Source organism: Sus scrofa, chromosome 10, assembly GCF_054392235.1.
Source record: "Sus scrofa isolate SSC_HxYL_T2T_F1_AM1 chromosome 10, Sscrofa_HxYL_maternal_Yorkshire_Landrace_v2.0, whole genome shotgun sequence".
In the NCBI taxonomy this organism is placed as follows: domain Eukaryota; kingdom Metazoa; phylum Chordata; class Mammalia; order Artiodactyla; family Suidae; genus Sus; species Sus scrofa.
Genome location: NC_139392.1, coordinates 67,259,596 through 67,280,555, shown reverse-complemented (window position 1 = coordinate 67,280,555; position 20,960 = coordinate 67,259,596). Strand labels below are relative to the sequence as shown.

At 43.2% G+C, this 20,960-nt stretch overlaps 1 protein-coding gene across 2 annotated transcripts; it reads right to left on the bottom strand.

Annotated features, from left to right (window-relative positions):
- Positions 1–3,993: 3,993 nt before the first annotated feature.
- LOC100517051 (lysozyme-like protein 1) lies at positions 3,994–19,815 on the bottom strand. Of its 2 annotated transcripts, XM_021064287.2 has the most exons (5): positions 19,669–19,815; positions 17,875–18,037; positions 17,300–17,458; positions 5,012–5,090; positions 3,994–4,227 (listed from the first exon to the last, which is right to left on the bottom strand). In XM_021064287.2, the coding sequence occupies exons 2-5, from the start codon at positions 18,011–18,013 to the stop codon at positions 4,158–4,160; spliced, it is 447 nt and encodes a 148-aa protein (XP_020919946.1). In that variant the 5' UTR covers positions 18,014–18,037; positions 19,669–19,815; the 3' UTR covers positions 3,994–4,157. The 2 variants fall into 2 exon arrangements, with proteins under 2 accessions (XP_020919946.1, XP_084836814.1); XM_084980688.1 differs by lacking the exon at positions 17,875–18,037 and having other exon boundaries at positions 19,669–19,796.
- Between the last annotated feature and the right edge of the window lie 1,145 nt (positions 19,816–20,960).

The following is a 20,960-nucleotide window of genomic DNA, read 5'->3' as shown; positions in this document are numbered from 1 at the left end:
AGAAAGAATATGCTCACCTTAGCAGCTCCTCAGCAGAATATCCCACTTGTGCTCAGTGCATCTGGTAAGGACCTGATAACACTGTGAGGAGAATTGAAAATCTATTTCCAAAGGTCTTGGAAACGGTAAAAGGGAATACAAATCTTAGTTGTTTATTTTATTTTATTTTTTTTTTGTCTTTTTGCCATTTCTTTGGGCCGCTCCTGCGGCATATGGAGGTTCCCAGGCTAGGGGTCGAATCAGAGCTGTAGCCACTGGCCTAAGCCACAGCCACGGCAACGCGGGATCCGAGCCGCGTCTGCAACCTACACCACAGCTCACGGCAATGCCGGATCGTCAACCCACTGAGCAAGGGCAGGGACCGAACCCGAAACCCCATGGTTCCTAGTCGGATTCGTTAACCACTGCGCCACGATGGGAACTACCAGTTGTTTATTTTATTGTATTTTTGTAAACTAAAGATAACTCAGGAGTAGGAGTAATAATTTCCTAATTTCAGAGGGCATTGATTGTGGAAAATTATCCAGGACAATATAGTGTGGTTTTTTTTTTTGGTTTTGTTTTTTTTTATGGCCACACCGGTGGCATATGGAAGTTCCCAGGCTAGGGGTTGAATCAGAGCTGCAGCTGCCAGGCTACACCACTGACAAGGTCACACCAGATCTGAACCCCATCTGTGACCTGTGCTGCAACTTGCTGCAACACTGGATCTTTAACCCACTGAGCGAGGCCAGGGATGGAATCAACATTCTCCCCAACACTGTGTCAGGTTCTTAACCTGCTGAGTTGCAGCAGGAACTCCCAGGACAATGCAGTTTTAGCCTAAATTATTATTTATGGAAATGCTAAGTGAAACACTGGGGAGAGAAATAGTTGGATTGTCTGCTTAGAACTTTTAGGAGTTTTGTAAAAAGATCTATCAAATTGTAGAGCCAACCAGTTTCCCTTCACCTTGGGTTTCAAGGAACTTTCTGGATTTGGAATTTTTTTTGTTAAAGACATTTCCCCGGGTGTTTGGGGTTTTGTTTGTTTGTTTGTTTTTTCTTGTGCAACAATTTTTGTTATTCAAAGCAGCAATTATTGAGAACATGATCAGAAGTAAGGAGTAAGGCACACAAAAATACAAATTTTATGCTATACAATTCAGGTACAGAAACTTGTAAGTGGAGAAAAATATTCTCTCATTATTTATTTATTTTTATAGTCTCTCATTTTCATTTAGTTATTTACTCTTTATTTTTTTACGTATTTGCCCTTGCTTTCCACACCCTATTAACCGTCTTATTTCAGTCCCTGTACAAAACCAATTTAAAAATAAAAAATTAGGGGAGTTCCCGTCGTGGCTCAGTGGTTAATGAATCTGACTAGGAACTATGAGGTTGTGGATTCAATCCCTGGCCTTGCTCAGCGGGTTAAGGGTCCGGTGTTGCTGTGAGCTTTGGTGTGGGTCACAGATGTGGCTCGGATCCCGCATTGCTGTGGCTCTGGTGTAGGCTGGCAGCTATAGCTCCGATTTGACCCCTAGCCTGGGAACCTCCATATGCCGCAGGTGCGGCCCTAAAAAGACAAAAGACAAAAACTAAAAAAAATAAGAAATAAATAAAAATAAAAAATTAGGCAGTGATAGGGCTCCTGCTATTATACTTATGGAAATAACAGCTGATATGCAGACAATGATGAAGAAAGCAACAAACAACTAAAAAAAAAAAAAAAAGCTTAAGCTAAAAAACTGGTAAAGAATACAAAAAGACAGACAAATGATGCCAAAAGCCCTATACCCAACCTAGCAATAATTATATTCTTGATTACGCCTGGAGAATTTTTTCTCTCCCCAGGGCTTTGAGTGGTTGGCACAGGGTCCCACGCCCATCTAGGTCAATAACATGGTACCACTGGGTTTAATGATGCAGGAGTTTGGCTGAGACTGGGGACTGCAAGGTAGATGAATGACAGGACAGTAAGAATGAAAACGTGTGTGTATGGACTTCTACAAATGCTGATTGCTGATTTAGCACAGCCTAATGGACTCTAAAAATTTCAGACTTCCTTCAGCCAGCTTAAAGAATAATTTTTCGATCCCTACGTCAGAATTTCAAAAACTTTTTCCCCATGTTTGTAATGCCTGTTAAATGGTCACAGGATTATGTTTGTTTAGACATACATAAAATGTTTATATTCTTTTGGCAAGTAGTAGTTCAGATATTTTAAAGCCTATATCTACAAGTGTATGCAAGATGAGCCAACAGTAAAACCCAGGCAGCTGGCAACTAGGGAGTGTTTATGGGTTTTTTAGGTGTTATCACCAAACCCATCAGTCTGACCAGTGGGCACCTTCTAAGTGGGCAACTTATTTGCGGGCATAACCATTTTTCCAACAAACCTCAATGCAATGCATTCTCGAGGTCAGATTGCATTCGACTTGACCTAAAATTCCAACAAGAGAGCCCCACCACTCCTAACCCTAGTAAGACAGAAAACACACAAGATAAAACTCAGCAGAGCAGGAGTTCCCACTGTGGCACTGCAGAGGTATGGGTTCCATCCCTGGCTCCTAGCGCAGTGGGTTAGAGGATCCTGCATTGTTGAAGCTGTGAGGTCAAAGGTCAAAGCTGTGGCTCAGATTCCATCCCTGGCCCAGGAACTTTTCCATATGTTCGGGCGCAGCCATTAAAAACAAAACAAACAAAACAAAACAAAACAAAAAACTCAGCAAAGCAGAACCACCCTGTAGATAAGCCATCCCTACAGAGGGCAGAAGGCATGCTGGGAATATCTTTTGGGATATGAGCTACTCAGCCACTGTTCCAGGTAACAAAGCGTCCTTGAGATGGATCAGTTTCTTGATCAAACTAATAAAATCTATGGGTCTAAATCCGGAAACAGTTTTGTCTTGAGGATATAAGTGTGGGTTTTGTGTTCGACAGATTTAATTTAATGGATTTTGGAATAATGTGGGGAATTTGAGGATAAAAGCTGAAACTTTATCCCATTAGAACATCCATTATAAGTACCTAGAATGAGTTCCTGTCATGGCTCAGCAGTAACAAAACTGACTAGTATCCAGGAGGACACAGGTTCAATCCCTGGCTCTGCTCAGTGGATTATGTACCCAGCAATGCCATGAGCAGACGTGGCTCGGATCCCACATTGCTGTGGCTATAGTGTAGGCCAGCAGCTGTAGCTTCCATATGCCGTAGATATGGCCCTAAAAAGACAAATAAACAAACAAAAAAACTGCCTTGAAGAAGCAAAACCTTCCCTCCTGGCAGAGATGAGCTGAGCAGACCAGAAGATCCAGGACCAGGAGAAGGACTTACTGCTCTAGGACAGAGGTCAGCAAATTATGGCCCTTTCTCTAGTGCTCTCTGCGGCCTGTAAAATATATATATATATATTTCCCACATATATTTTTTCTTTTTAGGGCTGCACCTGTGGCATATGGAAGTTCCCAAGCTAGGGGTCAAATTAGAGCTGCTTCTGCCAGCCTATGCCACAGCCATAGCAACGCCAGATCCTTAACCCACTGAGCGAGGCCAGGGTTTGAACCCACATCCTCATGGATACTAGTGGGTTCTTAACCTGCTGAGCCCCAGTGGGAACTCTGGGAGTCATGTTTTTATTTTTATTTTTATTTTGTTTTTTCAGGGTTGCACCCACGGCATATAGAGGTTCCCAGGCTAGGGGTCAAATTGGAGCTACAGCTGTCAGCTTACACCACAGCCCAAGGCAACGCTGGATCCTTAACCCACTGAGCAAGGCCAGGGATCGAACCTGCAACCTCATGGGTCCTAGTCGGATTTATTTCTGCTGCACCACGATGGGAACTCCATGGAGTCATGTTTTTAAATGAGCAGCCCTTTTCGGGCCTGGGAGCCAGGACTCCTTACAATAAAGAAGTAGAGTTTGTTTTTTCCAGGGTTAGAACATCCACTGTTTGACTTCTCAAGTCTTAACATGGTGTTATTCCAACATCACTGAAACTGAGTCAGGGTAGAGTCAAAACATTTCTAAGGAAGTATTTATTTGCTTAAAAATGTAGCTTCGTTTTCCCTCTCCAACTCTGAGAAGGAATGCTAGGAGGAAAGGAGACAGATGACACGACCATTCTTACAAATCCTAGGGAGCTACTGCCGAAGCATCCTTGGCGCAATTCCAGCTCAGGAAACCTCGCATCCCTTTTTCCACTCAGACAGGTCTTTGCCCTCACAATGGTTCTTCCAGCCTTGCCTAAGGGAGAGAGGGAAGCAGGAACAACCATCTCAATATTCTCAAGTTCAAGAGCCATAGACAACTAACCCAAATAACCAGTGGTGCACAGGGTTTGGTGTCATTTGCTTCAGAGACCAAAGGATTCCATCATCCTTGACTTCATAAAGACTTGCCTCTCCCTGGTTTCCTCTCAGTCCTCATGAGCCTCCGTGACAAGGAAACTTTTACAAGGATGGGTCCTTCAGTTCAATGTCCACATCTCTGAAAATTCGGGTTCCCCAAGCGAGTACTCTGATGAACAACATTCCCAAGAAACAGCGCTGCGGAGACGATGGTGAGCCCAGGCTAAGCCATGTCTCCCGCTCAACATGGATAAGTTTCCTGCCCATTTCTCATGGAGCTGACATGGTCATTGTCCTCTCCCAGCTAGAGCCCCCCCAAATCTTATCCAGATCAAGAGCAAACCTGAGCTGTTCCCTCTGGCACGGACTTCCCTGCTGCTCTTCTGTTCACAGGAGAAAGCATCTCCCTCTCCAATGTTTGGAAAACATTGACAAGAAAAGCAATGCAAATTATCCTGACTCCCTACTCCCCTCCCCTCCCCTCCCCTTCCCATAAGGAATCCTTCTCATACGCTCACTGCACGTCCACACACTGATGGAGGAGGCTGCAGGACAAGATCATGTGAAAGTCGCTGGACCAATGTGCTTGTCCCCATCTCCCCATCCCCCTGCAACGGTGATGAGTGGACTCACTGTAGGTCTTGCTCAGGTCAACCTAAGTCTCCCAGAGAGACTCTTACCAATAGTTCATTCCCTCTGTCTCTTTCACAATTTTCTTGGCACAGATAATTGCATCCGTGAGGTCGTCGGTGATCAAAGCTGTGAGAGAGGAGCAGAGGGTTAGCTGAGGCTCTGTTGTTGGTGTATGTGTGTGTGTGTGTGTGTGTGTGTGTGTGTGTGAAGCACATTAGGTTTCCTTCACTTTTCTTGCTACTTTTTGGAACAGGAGGGTCAGAAGAACTATGAGCCATATCCATGTTTTTGTTACGCATCTTCTCAAATCAAAGTGTTGTTTTTGTTTCTAGACCGTCCACATCTTAAAGTTTCAGACTCCTGATGTTTCTGAGGAATGGACCCGTCCTGAAGGGTTTTGGGAAATGTGTTATGGAAAACATAATAGGAAGATGTTTTTTATGTTCTAAAGAAACACACAAGTGAAACAGGACAGTCAGTGTTTTCTTTCCTTGTGTTAAATTGACATGTAAGATCTCGTTATAGGTAATTATTAAACTTTTGCCTATCATAACCTTCTGGTTTGTGCATTAATGTTTTTGGCTTTTGTTTTTGTTTTTGAGGACCGCAGGTGCAGCATATGGAAGTTCCCAGGCTAGGGGTCGAATCTGAGCTACAGCTGCCAGCCTACGACACAGCCTCAGCCACACCGAATCTGAGCCGTGTCTGTGACCTGCACCACAGCTCACAGCAATGCCAGATCATTAACCCACTGAATGAGGCCAGGAATGGAACCCGAACCCTCGTGGAATGGAGTTGGCTTCGTTACCATGGAGTCACAACCTAAACGCCTCCCCCTTTTTTTTTAACCTAGGGAGTTTTTCACATGTAGAAATTGTGAAGTTTTATATCAAATACATCTCTTTGCCTTTATTACTTTTTCTATGGAACAAATCTTTTGATTGAAAAGGTGTTAACTCATGTCACTTCGCCGGAAGTGGCCTCAAAATCCTTCTCAATGCAAATGAGATGGAAAAAGGCAAATAAATAAAACAAGTCCAACATCACTTCTGTTGGAGGTTGGGTTCTCCAGAAGCAGAAGCTGAGATGGGTTTGGGGTGCAAGGTATTTACTAGGGACCCATGCCTGTGGAAGAAAAGGGTGGAAGCAGGACTGAGTAGGTGGAGACCCTAGCTGTGAGACCAGCTCATGAACCTCACCCCCGCCCCCACGCAAGGCTGGAGCCTAGGGGTGAATGTTGCCCATTGGAGTTGCCCAGGTTGGATCCGCGAGAGACCCAGGTTTTTATACACCTGCCTTACTCAGTCTCCACAAGAGAAGAACTTTAAGGGAGGTGCCAACAGAGTGCAAATCACACAGGGGCATTGGGGACCAAATATGCGCCCCTCCACCCCTTCTGGGAAACCCCGGCAATGAATATCCATGCTCACCTCAACCACCAAAGACACAAAACCCCAAACCACCTGGCAGCATTTCTACACAGCCATTAAGCAAAGATTTTGTTGGAATGGGCTAACGCTTGATATTGACAAGGATGCAACAAAATAGGCAATCCTGAGTTCTTGCTGATGGGACTGTGTTGGCTTCGACTTTTCAGGGAAGCCATTTAGCAGCATGTGACAAGAACCTTCCGGTATGTCTTATCCTCTCACCTAACAATGTCTCTTTCTCATTCCAGCCTAAGGAAAGAGCCTTGAATCTACACAAAGATTTCTTTCCAAAGTGGTTTGCTGTAGCTCTGTTTGCAAGGGGAAATCTATTTCCAAATGGGAAAAAAATCGAACAGCCCCATAGTTACAGATGTTTGTAGTGATCAGAAGACCTCCACATAATGAACCGTGGAGCCATTTAAATCATATTTTCACATGATTTAATAATATTGGGACAGGCTCCCAATATTGTAAAATATCTGTCTAGACCTACCCTGTTCCATGTGGTAGCCGTTAGTTTCATGTGACCATTTAAATCTGAATGAACTGATATAGCTGGAACTTCAGTTCCTCCATTGCCCTCAGTACATTTCAGATGCTTTATAGCATCTAGTGGCTATTGGCTCCCGTGCTGGACAGCACAGAGAGAGAACATTTCCATCCACACAGAAAGTCCCCTTGGACAGAATGAGTTTAGAGGGAAAAAAAGATAGTCATAAATCCATTAGTATTTTAAGAAAGATTAGCTCTTACTTGCGGAGTCAACAATGGTTTTAAATGTTCACCGTATAGTTTTGAAATCTTTTATGATAGAAATGCATTATCTTGAAGGTCCTTGGTGGCCTAGAGGTTAAGGATCTGGCATTGTCACTGCTGTGGCTTGGGTTCGATCCCTGGCCCAGGAACTCCACCTGCCATGGGTGTAGCCAAAATAAAAAATTACCGAAAGAATGATAGTAGCCTAAAATATTGCTTTTTAAATGATTTTTTTTATTTTTTTATTTTATTGTTGTTGTTGTTGTTGTTGTTGCTATTTCTTGGGCCGCTCCAGTGGCATATGGAGGTTCCCAGGTTAGGGGTCGAATCAGAACTGTAGCCTCCGGCCTACGCCAGAGCCACAGCAACGCGGGATCTGAGCCGTGTCTGCAACCTACACCACAGCTCACGGCAACGCCGGATCGTCAACCCACTGAGCAAGGGCAGGGACCGAACCCGCAACCTCATGGTTCCTAGTCGGATTCGTTAACCACTGCGCCACGACGGGAACTCCCAAATATTGCTTTTTAACAGATCGTTATAATACCAAATTATTTATAAACTCAGTTGAAAGTGGAATTTTTCCTCAAGCGTGCTGGTTTAGCTGCTAATTTTGTTGCCTTCTCAAATAGGCTATTGAGGAGTTAGACCGGCAAGTACAGCTCCTATTAGACCCCTAGCCTGGGAACCTCCATATGCCACGGAGTGGTCCTAGAAAAGGCAAAAAGACAAAAAAAAAAAAAAAAAAATAGGCCAATGAGATGAAAAATGTAGTGATGGATCTCTTTGCAGGTAATTCTAAAAGAGTGTTTAAAATTTTTTTCTTCCAGTTTCATTGAGATATCATTGACATACAGCATCATATATATTTAAGGTGTACAGCACGCATCATGAAATGACTGCAATAAGTTTAGTAAACATCATCACATGTAGCTACAAAACAAAATCCTATTGGCCAGGAGAAAATTAACAAGATATGTGATAGGAGTTCTCTGGTGGTACAGCATGTTAAGGATTAGGCGCCATCACTGCTGTGGTGCAGGTTCAATCCCCGGCCCAGGAACTCCCCAATGCCAAGGGCACGGCCAAAAGAAAAACAAAACAACACAAATGAGATCTATGATAGATGAGTGATAGCAAATTGAGGCAACAAATACAAATTCCCTAGCATTGGGTTTATGGTGAAATAAAGCTTTGTTAGAAAAAAAAAAGTCTTTTGCCTTATTTTTAAAAAGATAATTGTAATGACAACTATTATTATTTACAGATCTTTATTGAACATGTACCCTATGTCTGGCACGTGTGAAGTCTCTTCCTGCATTATTTCCCTCAGATTATATTATTATCATGATCACAGCAACTACTATCCCTACAGCCTAAGGTCACACCCCCAATATGAGAGTCTGCAGTCAAACCCAGGGCTAATTCTTCCAACGGAGTCTCAGCTCAGGTAACCGCTGATAGAACACAGTATGCGGAAGAAGTTGAGAACAATATAAATACTTCATTAACTTTTCACATAATTATTTATTAGGAGATTATCCAAATTTAGGTGCTTGGTATCTAATACATGTTCGAATTACCTAGAAACACTTTATTTTGTGTGCATAAATTCTTTTTTCTTTTTCTTTTTAGGGCCGCACATGGGGCATATGGTAGTTCCCAGGCTAGAGGTCAAATCAGAGCTGCAGTTGCAGGCCTATGCCACAGCCAGGGCAACACCTGATCAGAGCTGCATCTGTGACCTATGCCTCCAGTTGCAGCAACAACAGATCCTTAACCCAGTGAGTGAGGCCAAGGATGGAACTCATATCCTCACTGACATGATGTCAGGATGTCAGGTTCTTAACCTGCTGAAATGTGCATCAATTCTTGGTAAGTGCTGGGAAACTGGTTTTTGTCACTGACAGGGGTTGGGGCCTGTTTCCCAGGAGAATCGGATTCCCTGGGGTCCCTAGGGATGGAAGGACACAGATTATACACAGTGGGGAAGACACAGAGGGTATTCTGTCATACCCGCTTTAGCTCACCCAGTGAATCCCAACACGGAGCGTGAGTCTCACGTTTGGGGTGTGACAGGTGCCTCGATTGGAGATGTCTTGTACAGATTGGTGGGAGAATTAGATGCTGTGGGCCCAGGTCCTACAGAGTGTGTAAGGGGTTTGTCAATGTCACAATTTTTCCAGCATTTTGCTGCTTGAGATGTTTTAAAAAGTGTGAGTTGGGAGTTCCCCTCATGGATCTGTGGTAAAGAACAGGACTAATATCCATGAGGATGCAGGTTCAATCCCTGGCCTCACTCAATGTGCGAAGGCTCCAGCGTTGTCGTGAGCTGAGGTATAGGTCACAGATGAGGCTCGGATCTGGCATTGCTGTGGCTGTGGTGTAGGCTGGCAGCTACAGCTCTGATTTGACCCCTAGCCTGGGAACTTCCATATGCCACATGTGTGGCCCTAAAAAGCTAAAATATATATATTTTAAATTGCTAGTTGGACATAACTCTGAATGTCCTCAGGAAAATATGCTAAGAGAACTGGCGGCTGGGAATTAAAGAACCAGGTGCAGTGCTGAGATGTGAGAAACAGTGAGACCGCCACAGGGGGGCAGCAGAGGGGCAGGAATGAGTTCAGCGTCAAGGACCCGCGCCAAGGAAAGCTTCTGCTCAATTTACTTCAAACAGACAGTTCAGTCCAGTGAAACGCAGAGAAGGGAAGAAAGGGTGATGCTGACCATCAAAGCGTTATTCAAAGAAATCATTTATTCTCCCCTATACAGCGGCAGAAAACAGCAACCATCTGCACAAAAAGAACTAGTTCTTCTCAACTGGGTTCTACTGCCAAGTCTCTCTCCCCAGCCTCCTCTGACCACCCCCTTCCCCGAAACATCACTGCCATGCCTGCCACATGCATCTTATCGTCTCTGAAGTGACAACGACCAATGCAGATATCAGGCTGATATGAGAAACAGAGATTAACATGAGTGGGCTAGACTACCACAGGAGGCAGTAATTGTTTTCTTTTCTTTTTTTGGCTGCACCCACTGGCACATGGAAGTTCTCCGGGGCCACCGATGGAGACCCAGCCACAGCTGTGGCAGCAATGGATCCTTAACCCACTGCACCGGGCTGGGGATGGAACTCTTACCTCCACAGAGACCTGAGCCTTAACCTGCTGTGCCACAGCGGGAACTCCAGCTATTGTTTTCTTTTTTTTTTTTTTTCTTTTTTGTCTTTTTACCATTTCTTGGGCCGCTTCCGCGGCCTATGGAGGTTCCCAGGCTAGGGGTTGAATTGGAGCTGTAGCTGCCGGCCTATGCCAGAGCCACAGCAACTCAGGATCTGAGCCTCGTCTGTGACCTACACCACAGCTCATGGCAATGCTGGATCTTTAACCCACTGAGCAAGGCCAGGGATGGAACCTGCAACCTCATGGTTCCTAGTCGGATTCGTTAACCACTGCGCCAGGACGGAAACTCCTAGTTATTGTTTTCTTAAACATCTCTTATCTTAATGAGGGACTGTGTTATTGAAGGAAAATAAAGATTGCTGTTTTATTATTATACGGATGTGTGTATATATAGATGTGTGTGTGTGTGTATGTTATGTCCAAATAGTTTGGGGAAGTTTGGCAGCAATCTTAGGGATAGGATTTGGCCTGGGAATAAGAAGAGGATAAGGGAGAGTGGGAGGGTGTGGGATGGACCAGGGAGTTTGGGGTTAGTAGATGCAAACTATTGCATTTGGAATGGATAAGCAACGAGGTCCTGCTGTACAGCACAGGGAACTATATCCAATCACTGGTGATGGGACATGACAGAGGATATTATGAGAAAAAGACTGTGTATATATGTATAACCGGGTCACTTTTCTGTATAGCAGAAATTGACCCAACATTGTAAAGCAACCATAATAAAAAAATTAAAAAAAAAAAAGACAGGAGGACAGAGTCCCAGTGGAGCGGCCCGTGGTGCGTACACATAGGAGACGTCACATACCTTGCAAACACTCTCTAATGCTAGCTGGGTCCCAGATTTCCATGACGAATGTCCCCACTTCTGCAATGCAAGGGACAGAATGACACTGTCTCTAATTACAGCCTCTCTGGCCTGAGGCTGAGGGAGGCCAGTCATGGAGGGGTGATTAGGATTTAAAACCAACATCCTGGTTTCTATTTTAAAGCTGTCCCTAAAAATCCCATGCCCTTTGTGATGAGAAAACAGATACGAGTGTCCCTTCACTCTAACCATGCACCATCTGACATTTTGTTTTAGTATTCAAATTTTTTATTATAGTTGATTTAAAATGTTCTGTCAATTTTTGCTGTACAGCAGTGACCCAGTTATACAAATACGTACATTCTTTTTCTCACATTATCCTCCATCCTGCTCCATCTCAAGTGATTAGATATAGTTCCCTGTGCTGTACAGCAGGATCTCATTGCTCATCCATTCCAAACATCTGACATTTTAATTTCCTAGAATCCATGGTTGTCTCTCAGATATGCATTTGTCCCAGACTTCCTCTTCTTCTTCTTCTTTTTTTTTTTTTTGGGCTGCGTCCATGTCCGTGGCATATGGAAGTTCCTGAGCCAGGGACTGAACCCGTGCCATAGCAGCATCCTGAAGCGCTGCAGTGACAATGCTGGATCCTTAACCTGCTGCACCCCAAGAAAACTCCCGTCCCAGACTTCCTTAATTGCAACTACTTCTGACAAACTGCATGCAACGTCAGGCATGGCGGTAGTGAGGTAACAGAATCTCTCTCCTCCTCTAAACAACTGGACGACAAGACAGAACGCGAGAACATTATTTTCAGATCTTGGACAACAGGAAGGGGAGAATCCTTGAGAGATGGACACCGAATGAGGTGAAGCTTGTGGTTGCCGTGACTATTTGCCTCGAGGCCCTTTCTAGCCCCGGAAGGTAGAACCCAGGCTGGAGGTGGCCATTTGTGCGGAGGAGACAAGAGGTCAGAGGTCAAGACAGTTGGATGTTGTGGAGGGAATCCCTGAAAAGAAGGGGTTACCGGGAAGGAGGTTGCCAGAACTCTCCAGGGAGGTGCCAGGGAGTCTGAAGGCCAAACTGGGCAACCCCGTGAGACTAGTCAGAGAGCAGTTGCTGGAGACCTGACCATGAGACCAGGGCTCATGTGGGGCTGGAGACATGTGGTGTCTACTAGCCAGAGGAGAGAGACTCGGCTGAACCCTGGGATGTTCAAGAGACCTTAAAAGCTAAATGCCTTGATAGTAAGGCCAAACTAGCCCTACCGTAAAGACTCCTTGAGAACTTCCTTGACCAGAATCCACTGCTGGTCAAGATGAAATTCTGTAATCTTTAAAAGAAGATAGCATAATTTAGACCCTCAGCAATGCAACATACACGATGTCTAATAGCTAATAAAAAAGGCGTCACAGGAGTTCCCGTCATGCTCAGCAGTAACAAACCTGACTAGTATCCATGAGGATGCAGGTTCAATCCCTGGCCTCGCCCAGTGGGCTAGGGATCTGGCGTTCCCATGAGATGTGGTGCAGGTCGCAGACGCAGCTCGGATCCCGAGTGGCTGTGGCTGTGGCTGTGGCTGGCAGCTGCAGCTCTGATTGGACTCCTGGCCTGGGAACTTCTATATGCTGCAGGTGTGGCACCCCACCTCCACAAAAAAACAAAAGTATATGTATATATAGATATATATATAAAACAAAAGTATATATGTATGTATATACATATTACATAGTGTTTTATATATTTATATATATAAAACAAAAAACACATATATAAGAAAAAGTATACATGTATACTTTTATACATGTATATATGTATGTATATACATATTACATAGTGTTTTGTATATTTATATATATAAAACAAAAGTACGTATATAACATATTACATAGTGTTTTATATATAACATATTACATAGTGTTTTATATATATAACATATTACATAGTGTTTTATATATTTATATATATAACAAAAGTATATATATATGTAACAAAGGTACATATATATGTGTGTGTGTATATATATACACACACATATATAACATATTACATAGTTTTATATATTTATATATATATAACAAAAGTATATATATATAACAAAGGTACATGTATATACCATATATGTGTATATAACATATTACATAGTGTTTTGTACCACATAAGACAGAGCTGATGTAGGCACGGATGGGTGACCATCTTATAACCAGGCGGCATAAAATTACAGTACGGATAAATAAGGTACAGTAAATGCATTTTCTCTTCCTTATGATTTTCTTAAAGGACTTAAGAGTACAGTACATAAATATGTGTTAACCATCTGTTTATGCTGTTGGTAAGGCTTCTAGTCCACCGTAGGCTATCAATAGTTACATTTTGGGCAAGGCAAAAGTTACAAGCAAATTTTTAACTATTGGGGGGAAGGTCAGTGCCCTCAGCCCCCACATTGTTCAAGGGTCCACTCTATGATATGTGAAGTGGTACAATGTTATTTGAAGGTAGAATGTGATGCATATAGTAAACCCTAGAGTGACCACTAAAAATAAAACAGAAATATAGCTAATAAGTCAATGGTGGCAATAAGAGGATACTGAAAAATATTCAATTCATCCGAAAGAAGGTGGGGCAAATTAACCAAGAAGAGACGGGTAGATGACATACATAGAAAACAAATAACAAGATGGTGGGTTTTGAAGTAAACATATCAGCAATTACATTAACTATAAATGATCTAAATCAAGGTTCAAAAAACTATGGCCCACAGGCCTACCCTCTATTTTTGTACATGAAGTTTTTTAGAACACAGTCATGCCCATTCATTTACATTTTTTTTCTTTTTTTTTTTTTTGTCTTATAGGGCTGCACCCATGGCATATGGAGGTTCCCAGGCTAGGGGTCTAATCAGAGCTGTGGCTCCCAACCTACACCACAGCTCACGGCAATGCCGGATCCTTAACCCACTGAGCGAGGCCAGGGACCAAACCCAAAACCTCACAGTTCCTAGTTGGATTCGTTTCCACCACACCAGGACAGGAACTCCCCTCATTTACATATTGTTTGTGATTGCATCTGTGCTATATGAAGAGTTGAATAGTTACCAAAGAGACAATCTGAGGCTTATAAAGCCTGAAATATTCATTACCTGTCCTTTTAAGAAAAAGTTCCCTGGTCTAAATATTCCTTTTGAAAAGCAGATATTGTTGGATGAATATAAAAGTGACACCCAATTGTATGTGGTCTATAAGAAATTCACTCTAAAGATAAACATACCAAAGATATTGATTTTTTTTTCGGTTGATGGTTTTATTTCCCTGCATAATCTCCGCTTTCAACACATTACTTTTTTTTTTTTTTTTTTTTTTAGGGCTGAAGTTCCCAGGCCAGGGGTCAAATCAGAGATATACTTGCCAGCCTACACCACAGCCACAGCGATGTGGGATCCGAGCCACATCTGTGACCTACACCACAGCTCACAGCGAAGCCAGACCCCTGACCCAATGAGCGAGCCCAGAGATCGAACCCACATCCTCATGGATACTAGTCAGATTTGTTTCTGCTGCGCGGCAATGGAAACTCCCGCAACTTTTATCTGGCTTTTGTTGTTGGTCTCATTTTTTCATGTCAGCGACACTCTTGTGAAGCCTAGTGATCCTTAGGTTCTCTGCATTTATTTAAGAGAGGGACACTGAAAAAATGAGGTGGTGATTTTTAACTATGCACCTCAGAGTAGGGAAATCTATGTAGCTGGTTCACCAAGAGGCTCCATTCATAATCTTTAGTTATTCCTTTTTCATCTGGTTGGATTCCCCAGGACAGGATTTGCTCTTCTGGAGAGTCAAGGCTGGCTGCCATCATTCTAGGATTGGAGTGGAGGAAGGTGGCTAGGACTATAGAAACTTAACTCAACCTTCAGTGTGGAGTTCTCCCTCTCAAAAATGTGTGAGATCCCTCAGTTGAGACTGTGTCCGCTTATCCTGTCTATCCTGACAAGGCCAGGGAGGCGCAGTCCATAGATGCATGGAATCAGGAAGGGAATCAGCAGCTCTTTAATTGGATTTCCAATGGATCATCCTTGTTTTCAACCTGCCTTCACTCCAGTTTCCAGAAGTAGCTGAGGCTGCTGACTTCTAAGCCCTTTGGGGATTCTGTGGTTGTTTCTCAGCTCTCCCACGGTCAGTTTAGGATTCAGATTTCTCTAATTGCTAAATTCGTCACCACTTGTCCTGCTTTCCAGCTTCTAACAATACACACATGTCCAACCGCCATGTTTAGCTGGACGACTCCACTGGGAAGCTCTTAGGGAATGCTAATGAGATTGACCAGGAAAGGGAGGGGCAAAGGGAAGAGACTGAATGTTTTAGCCAGGGAGATAAGAATTGAAGATGAGGAATAGCTATAATCATTTTCAAAATGTATTAAGTTGCTCTGTATAAAACTGAGAAAATTTGCTGCGAATAAATGCAGGAAGGAAAACTAGGATTAATGGAAGAAAGCTAATAGGAGGTCTATTTTGGCCCAACAAAATAATATTCTACATTAAGGGTTGACGGACAACTCAGGAGGTAGTGAGCATTCTACAGTAATGTAGGGTTAGTGTGATTTATTAGGTAAATTAACATAATATTTAATTATTCATAATTCACATGTAGGTACTGATTATCTTGTGTGTGTCCAAGAGAAATCAAATCTTTATTTCCTGCTTCTAAGGATTTGCCATTGACTATTTAATGACTCCCTGTCTTCACCCTTGCTCCTTATTCCTCCACTCAAACATTTAATGGTTAATTTTTGAACTTCAGCAATGACTATAGACCCTTCTAGGCCCTGAGGGCACATCAGTGATTGAAATGGATAGAACTCCTGCCCTCATGGAGTTTACATTCTAGAGGGAGAGCAGACAAAACAATTATTTACTTGGCTCTGTCCTTCTGTGGTTGAGTGGCTCTTGCATATTCTTCTCTATCCCACCAGCCATGACCATCCATTCCAATTGGGATAAAAATCTTTCTCTTCAACAATTGCAGTGGCACTTAAACCACCTCTTCTTTAATCTCTCTCACATCCTGCTGGCAGATTTGTTTTCCTGAATCATCAGCTGACCTATTCTGATTTCCTAGTGCAGGCAGAAATCTGCACTCGCTTCTTAGCCTGACTCCCAAGTTCCTTCACAGTCAGGTTGTAACTAACCTGGCCAATGACATGTCCTGTTATTTTTCAGGCACTTTTTTGCTTTTTTGGTCTCCTTACCTGGAATGGCACTTCCCTACCTTTGCATTCTAAACCTTACCTATCTTCTGTCTTCCGAATATCATGGTGTCCACAGAACTTCCCATGACTTTTTTCATAATATCTCTTTCTTCTGAAGCCCACACCTGTTTACAGTCACTTATCTAATTTTGTTTTCTTCCCTAACACCAAAATTCATGTCTGACATGTTCTGCTATGCTCAATTCCAGCTACACATATATTGCTTAGGAGATTGAAATATAAGACATGGATGTGAATTCTAGCATCATTTCTCTTGTTTAAGTGTGATGTGAAGTGTATTTATTTGTCTCATTTTGTGTAAAGGATAGCTCTCTCCTTCTCAATGAACATATTTTTTTGTGTGTGTTTTTTAGGGCCGCACCTGCGGCGTATGGAGGTTTCCAGGCTAGGGGTCGAATAGGAGCTACAGCTGCTGGCCCACACCACAGCTACAGCAATGCCATATTGGAGCCACATCTTCGACCTACACCACGGCTCACGGCAATGCTGGATCCTTAACCCACTGAGCGAGGCCAGGGATTGAACCCGAAACCTCATGGTTCCTAGTCTGATTTGTTTCCACTGTGCCATGATGGGAACGCCTCAATGAACATATTTAATGTCTCTGCATGAAAGGGTAGCAAGGTCATTTGTTCAGTCCCCTGGGTTTCTGGAGTGGGCTTCATAAAAACCACCCTAGAAGGAAGAAGTCATATTTGGATATGTATGCTATAGGGTAGTGAGTGTTAACCTCCAGGAACTGTTGCATAATTTATAATAATTTATTTACAGACCTACTTGCACACTTCGACTCCAAATTTTGTTTAAAGCAGAGGATGGGTGGATATTCCATAATCCCCTTTCCTATCTTTGTCCCTGAGGAGGTATTTGTGGAAGTCAAAAGCATACCTGAGCAGGCTACGTGGCAGTGGTTTTTCTCTTGCAGCTTCTCACGTCTGCACCATGTGTAACTGTTGATCTGAAAAATGCCATAGTCTGTGCTGCCATCCTCCAGGTTGGTCTGAGCTGTGGTGTTGTAGTGGCTCTCATAGTAGGCCATGCAGATCCCTAGAGGGGAGAGAATACATGTTTTATACACGTTACAGCCATCTCTGCTCCCCACAAACCTTGTGGAGGATCAGGGCAGGTGGTTCATCCAGGGTGGCACACCTAGTCAGTGGGTGAGTCTGGACCACACTAAACATGAGGTCCACCCCTATAGTGCCCACAAGAGTGACATTGTTTTCCCCTCCCCTTGCTGGTACCATTCACACAGGATTCCAGGAGTGGGGATGGGAGATGCAGGAGGCAGGAAAGGTGTCTCCAAGAGCAGCAGCTGAGGACATGTGTCTAGCTTGCCCCCATCTCTGATGGAGCAGAGCCTGGACAAGCTGGGGACAAACTGAAGAGGCTGTGGATAGGGCCTTTGACATCTCAGGGGAGAGGTCCAGGGCAGAAAGAGAACAGGAAGGGAGAAATCTCACAGTTTCCAAGACTAAAGCCCCGGTAATTATCCAGGCCAGCCCTCGAAAATATTTTTGCCAGTTTACAGCGAGTGTAGATTTTAGGCTCAATGACTGTGATCAGGCAGCCCATCAGGGCCAATATTCCAGTAGCCTTCATCCCCAGGCCTGTTGGAAGCAGAACCTGTCAAAGAGGAGAGACCAGGTCAGACAACCTTGTCCTGATTCCCAAGACCAAGTTTGTCACCAAAGAGATCTTTAAAATCTGCCAGCAGAGATGTTTCCTGTCACCTTTAATCATTCAGAACCAGCATCAGGGAAAGACAAAATACAGGGAGTATACAGTACATGGAATGAGTGAGTGTAGCTCTCTCGCCTTAACACTTTCTACATGGTTACTTTCAAGTAAAGGCTACCTTCCTGGGACTGGGCATGCAAAGAAATTAACCCTCATTTCCTGATGGAAACCACAGAGGGTGCTGCAATTCTAGGATTCCCATTGTTAAGACTACCAATGGAAAAATAGAATACAAAGAGGTATGTATTCCCTCTACTCACGGACACAGACATCTCAATTCCACTCAGAGATGAAACATACATGGTTCTGCTTGGACAACTTTAAGATTTATTGTTGGGGTGGCGTCTATGGAAGGGAGAAGATTTAGCACCTTATCTTCCTTCTATTCCCTTTTCTTGATACTTTTCCACATGTGGGAAGGTTGCTTCAAAAATATCAGTGTGATAATGGCAAATGAAATGTTTTTCTGGATTTGTCCGTCACTGTTTCATGAGACCTCCTAAAAGTCTGGTGTCAACTGACAAGCAAAAGGGGATGGATGGCAATGGGTCAAAAGAGGAGAAAAGTGTCGGTAGTGGGGGTAGACAGGGCAGAGAGAGGACCCCCCCCCCCAATTATTTAAAGTGAGAGGAGGCTCAAGATGCCCATGTCTTGTTGGTTACTGGTTTTCCAGAAGCACTTCCTCTCTGGAGGTCATCTGTCTTCCTCACATAGAACAACCTTACTGGAATAAGGGTGGGGTGAAATTTTCAATAACCCTTCTTGACAGTGAACCTGATGTTCATACACATTTTCATCCGGATCATTTTCTTCCCCTGCCTAGAAATTTCTAGAGTTATTAGTTCGTCCTTGTGGAGTGAGGTTTCCCAACTGAGAGGTGAGCTAAGGACGGAACTGAGTATTCAGCCAGGCTAGAGGGGAGAATCAATACAGGGGCTTTAAAAATGCAGCTCTCTCTCCTTTTAAAAAATGGTACCTACATGTAAGATGGGGTATCTGGAACACATCCTGGTGAATAGTAAGAGTCAGCCAACTAGGTCTGTGTTTGTAAGTGAAGTTTTATTGGGCCACAGCCACACCTATTCAGTAATACATTGTGTATGGCTGCTTTTCGCAGAGTTGAGTGGTTGTGTTAGAGAACTTATACAGCTCTATTATCTGGCCCTTTCTAGCGAAAGTGCCTGATGTATAGCAGTGAGCTATGACCTAGCATCTAACCAGGCACCAAGAGGGAGACCAACGAGGCTTGTGACAGAGCTTACAAATTCAGTTGGTTTCCATCCCTTCTCTTAGAATCATACTGGTCCCAAACGAATCAAAATAAAACAAAACCCACAGCATCAGTAGCCCCAAGTACAATGTTCTGCCTCCTGCAAGCGGGGGGGTTGCCATGGCTGTTCTTTGGTACAGGTGGCTTCATGAGACTAACTTAGGTCTTATTAAAGAGGCAGATTCCTGGTACCTGCCCCAGAGACATCCCTCAGGTGATTCAGGGGGAGAAGGGCTGCTTTACTTACTCAGGCAGTGATTGGCAGCTCACACAAGCTTCCTGCATCCAATGATTCTTACAGAGCCATTCCTGATTCTTACAAAGTCACAAGTAATCTTTGCCTCGACCAAGGACCTTTCTTTGGAGTTTTAGAGAAAGAATTCTTAACTCCTTTGTCTCCAAGTGTCGAGAGATTCTAGAATTCTATTTCTTGGGACATAGGTGAGAACTACATTCTGGGCCTTTCTGCTTCTCCTTTTTCTTAATTTCAACAGCTCTCCACACTACTCAACTCCACTGGGGCCTCCTCACCAGGTGAGAGCTCTTCTCTAAAGCAGCAGTCTCCAAACTTTATCACAAATCCCATGAATGGACCATGATGGAAAAAAATACGAGAAAAATAATGTGTCTCTATGTATGACTGGGTCACTCTGCTGTACAGCAGAAATTGACCCAACACTGTAAATCAATGTATGCTAATGAAAATAAAATAAAATAAATAAAAAGAAAATTAAGTGTGTATCCCCAGCAGGTATATATTAAATTATAATCTCGTTCCTGTTCTTCTGTACTAATATGTTACATAAATCATAAACATATACAAAAGAAAATTTGAAAAAAGGATGAGACAGAGGTCAAATTAACTTTTAAAAGTTGTATTAACAGCACCAAATGTTTTGCTAACAATTGAATGGCTATTATTGATAAAATATTTTTAGTGGTATCAAAATGCTTGAAGGGATTCATTAGCTTTGAAAACTTTGCTTTAACACTTTATAAATCAATAATTAAAGGGGGTAATTTCAAGATCCATTCAGTTCTATACTCAGATTTTTTTTTTTTTTGTCTTTTTAGGGCTAAAACCCTGGCATATGGAGGTTCCCAGGCTAGGGGTTGAATCAGAGCCACAGCTACTGGCCTACACCGCAGCCACAGCAGTGCCAGATCTGAGTCACATCTCCAACTTATACCACAGCTCCCGGCAACATGGATCCTTAACCCACTGAATGAGGCCAGGGCTTGAACCTGTGTCTTCATGGGTCCTAGTCACATTTGTTTCTGCTGAGCCACAATGGGAACTCCCATACTCAGATTTAATGGACATTTGAAATTAATTCTGATTGTAACATGGAAATGCCAAGCTTGCTGACACATTCTCCTGGGGAAGGATGTCTGGTTGTCTCCAGTTTGAATGGTTATGAATAAAGTTCTGGAAGCACGGGTTAACTTCTTTTTATGTAACCCTAAGTTTTCAACTCACTTGGATAAATACCTAGGAGTGGGCCTGTTGGTTTGCTGGTTAATTCTGTGGTTGAAACT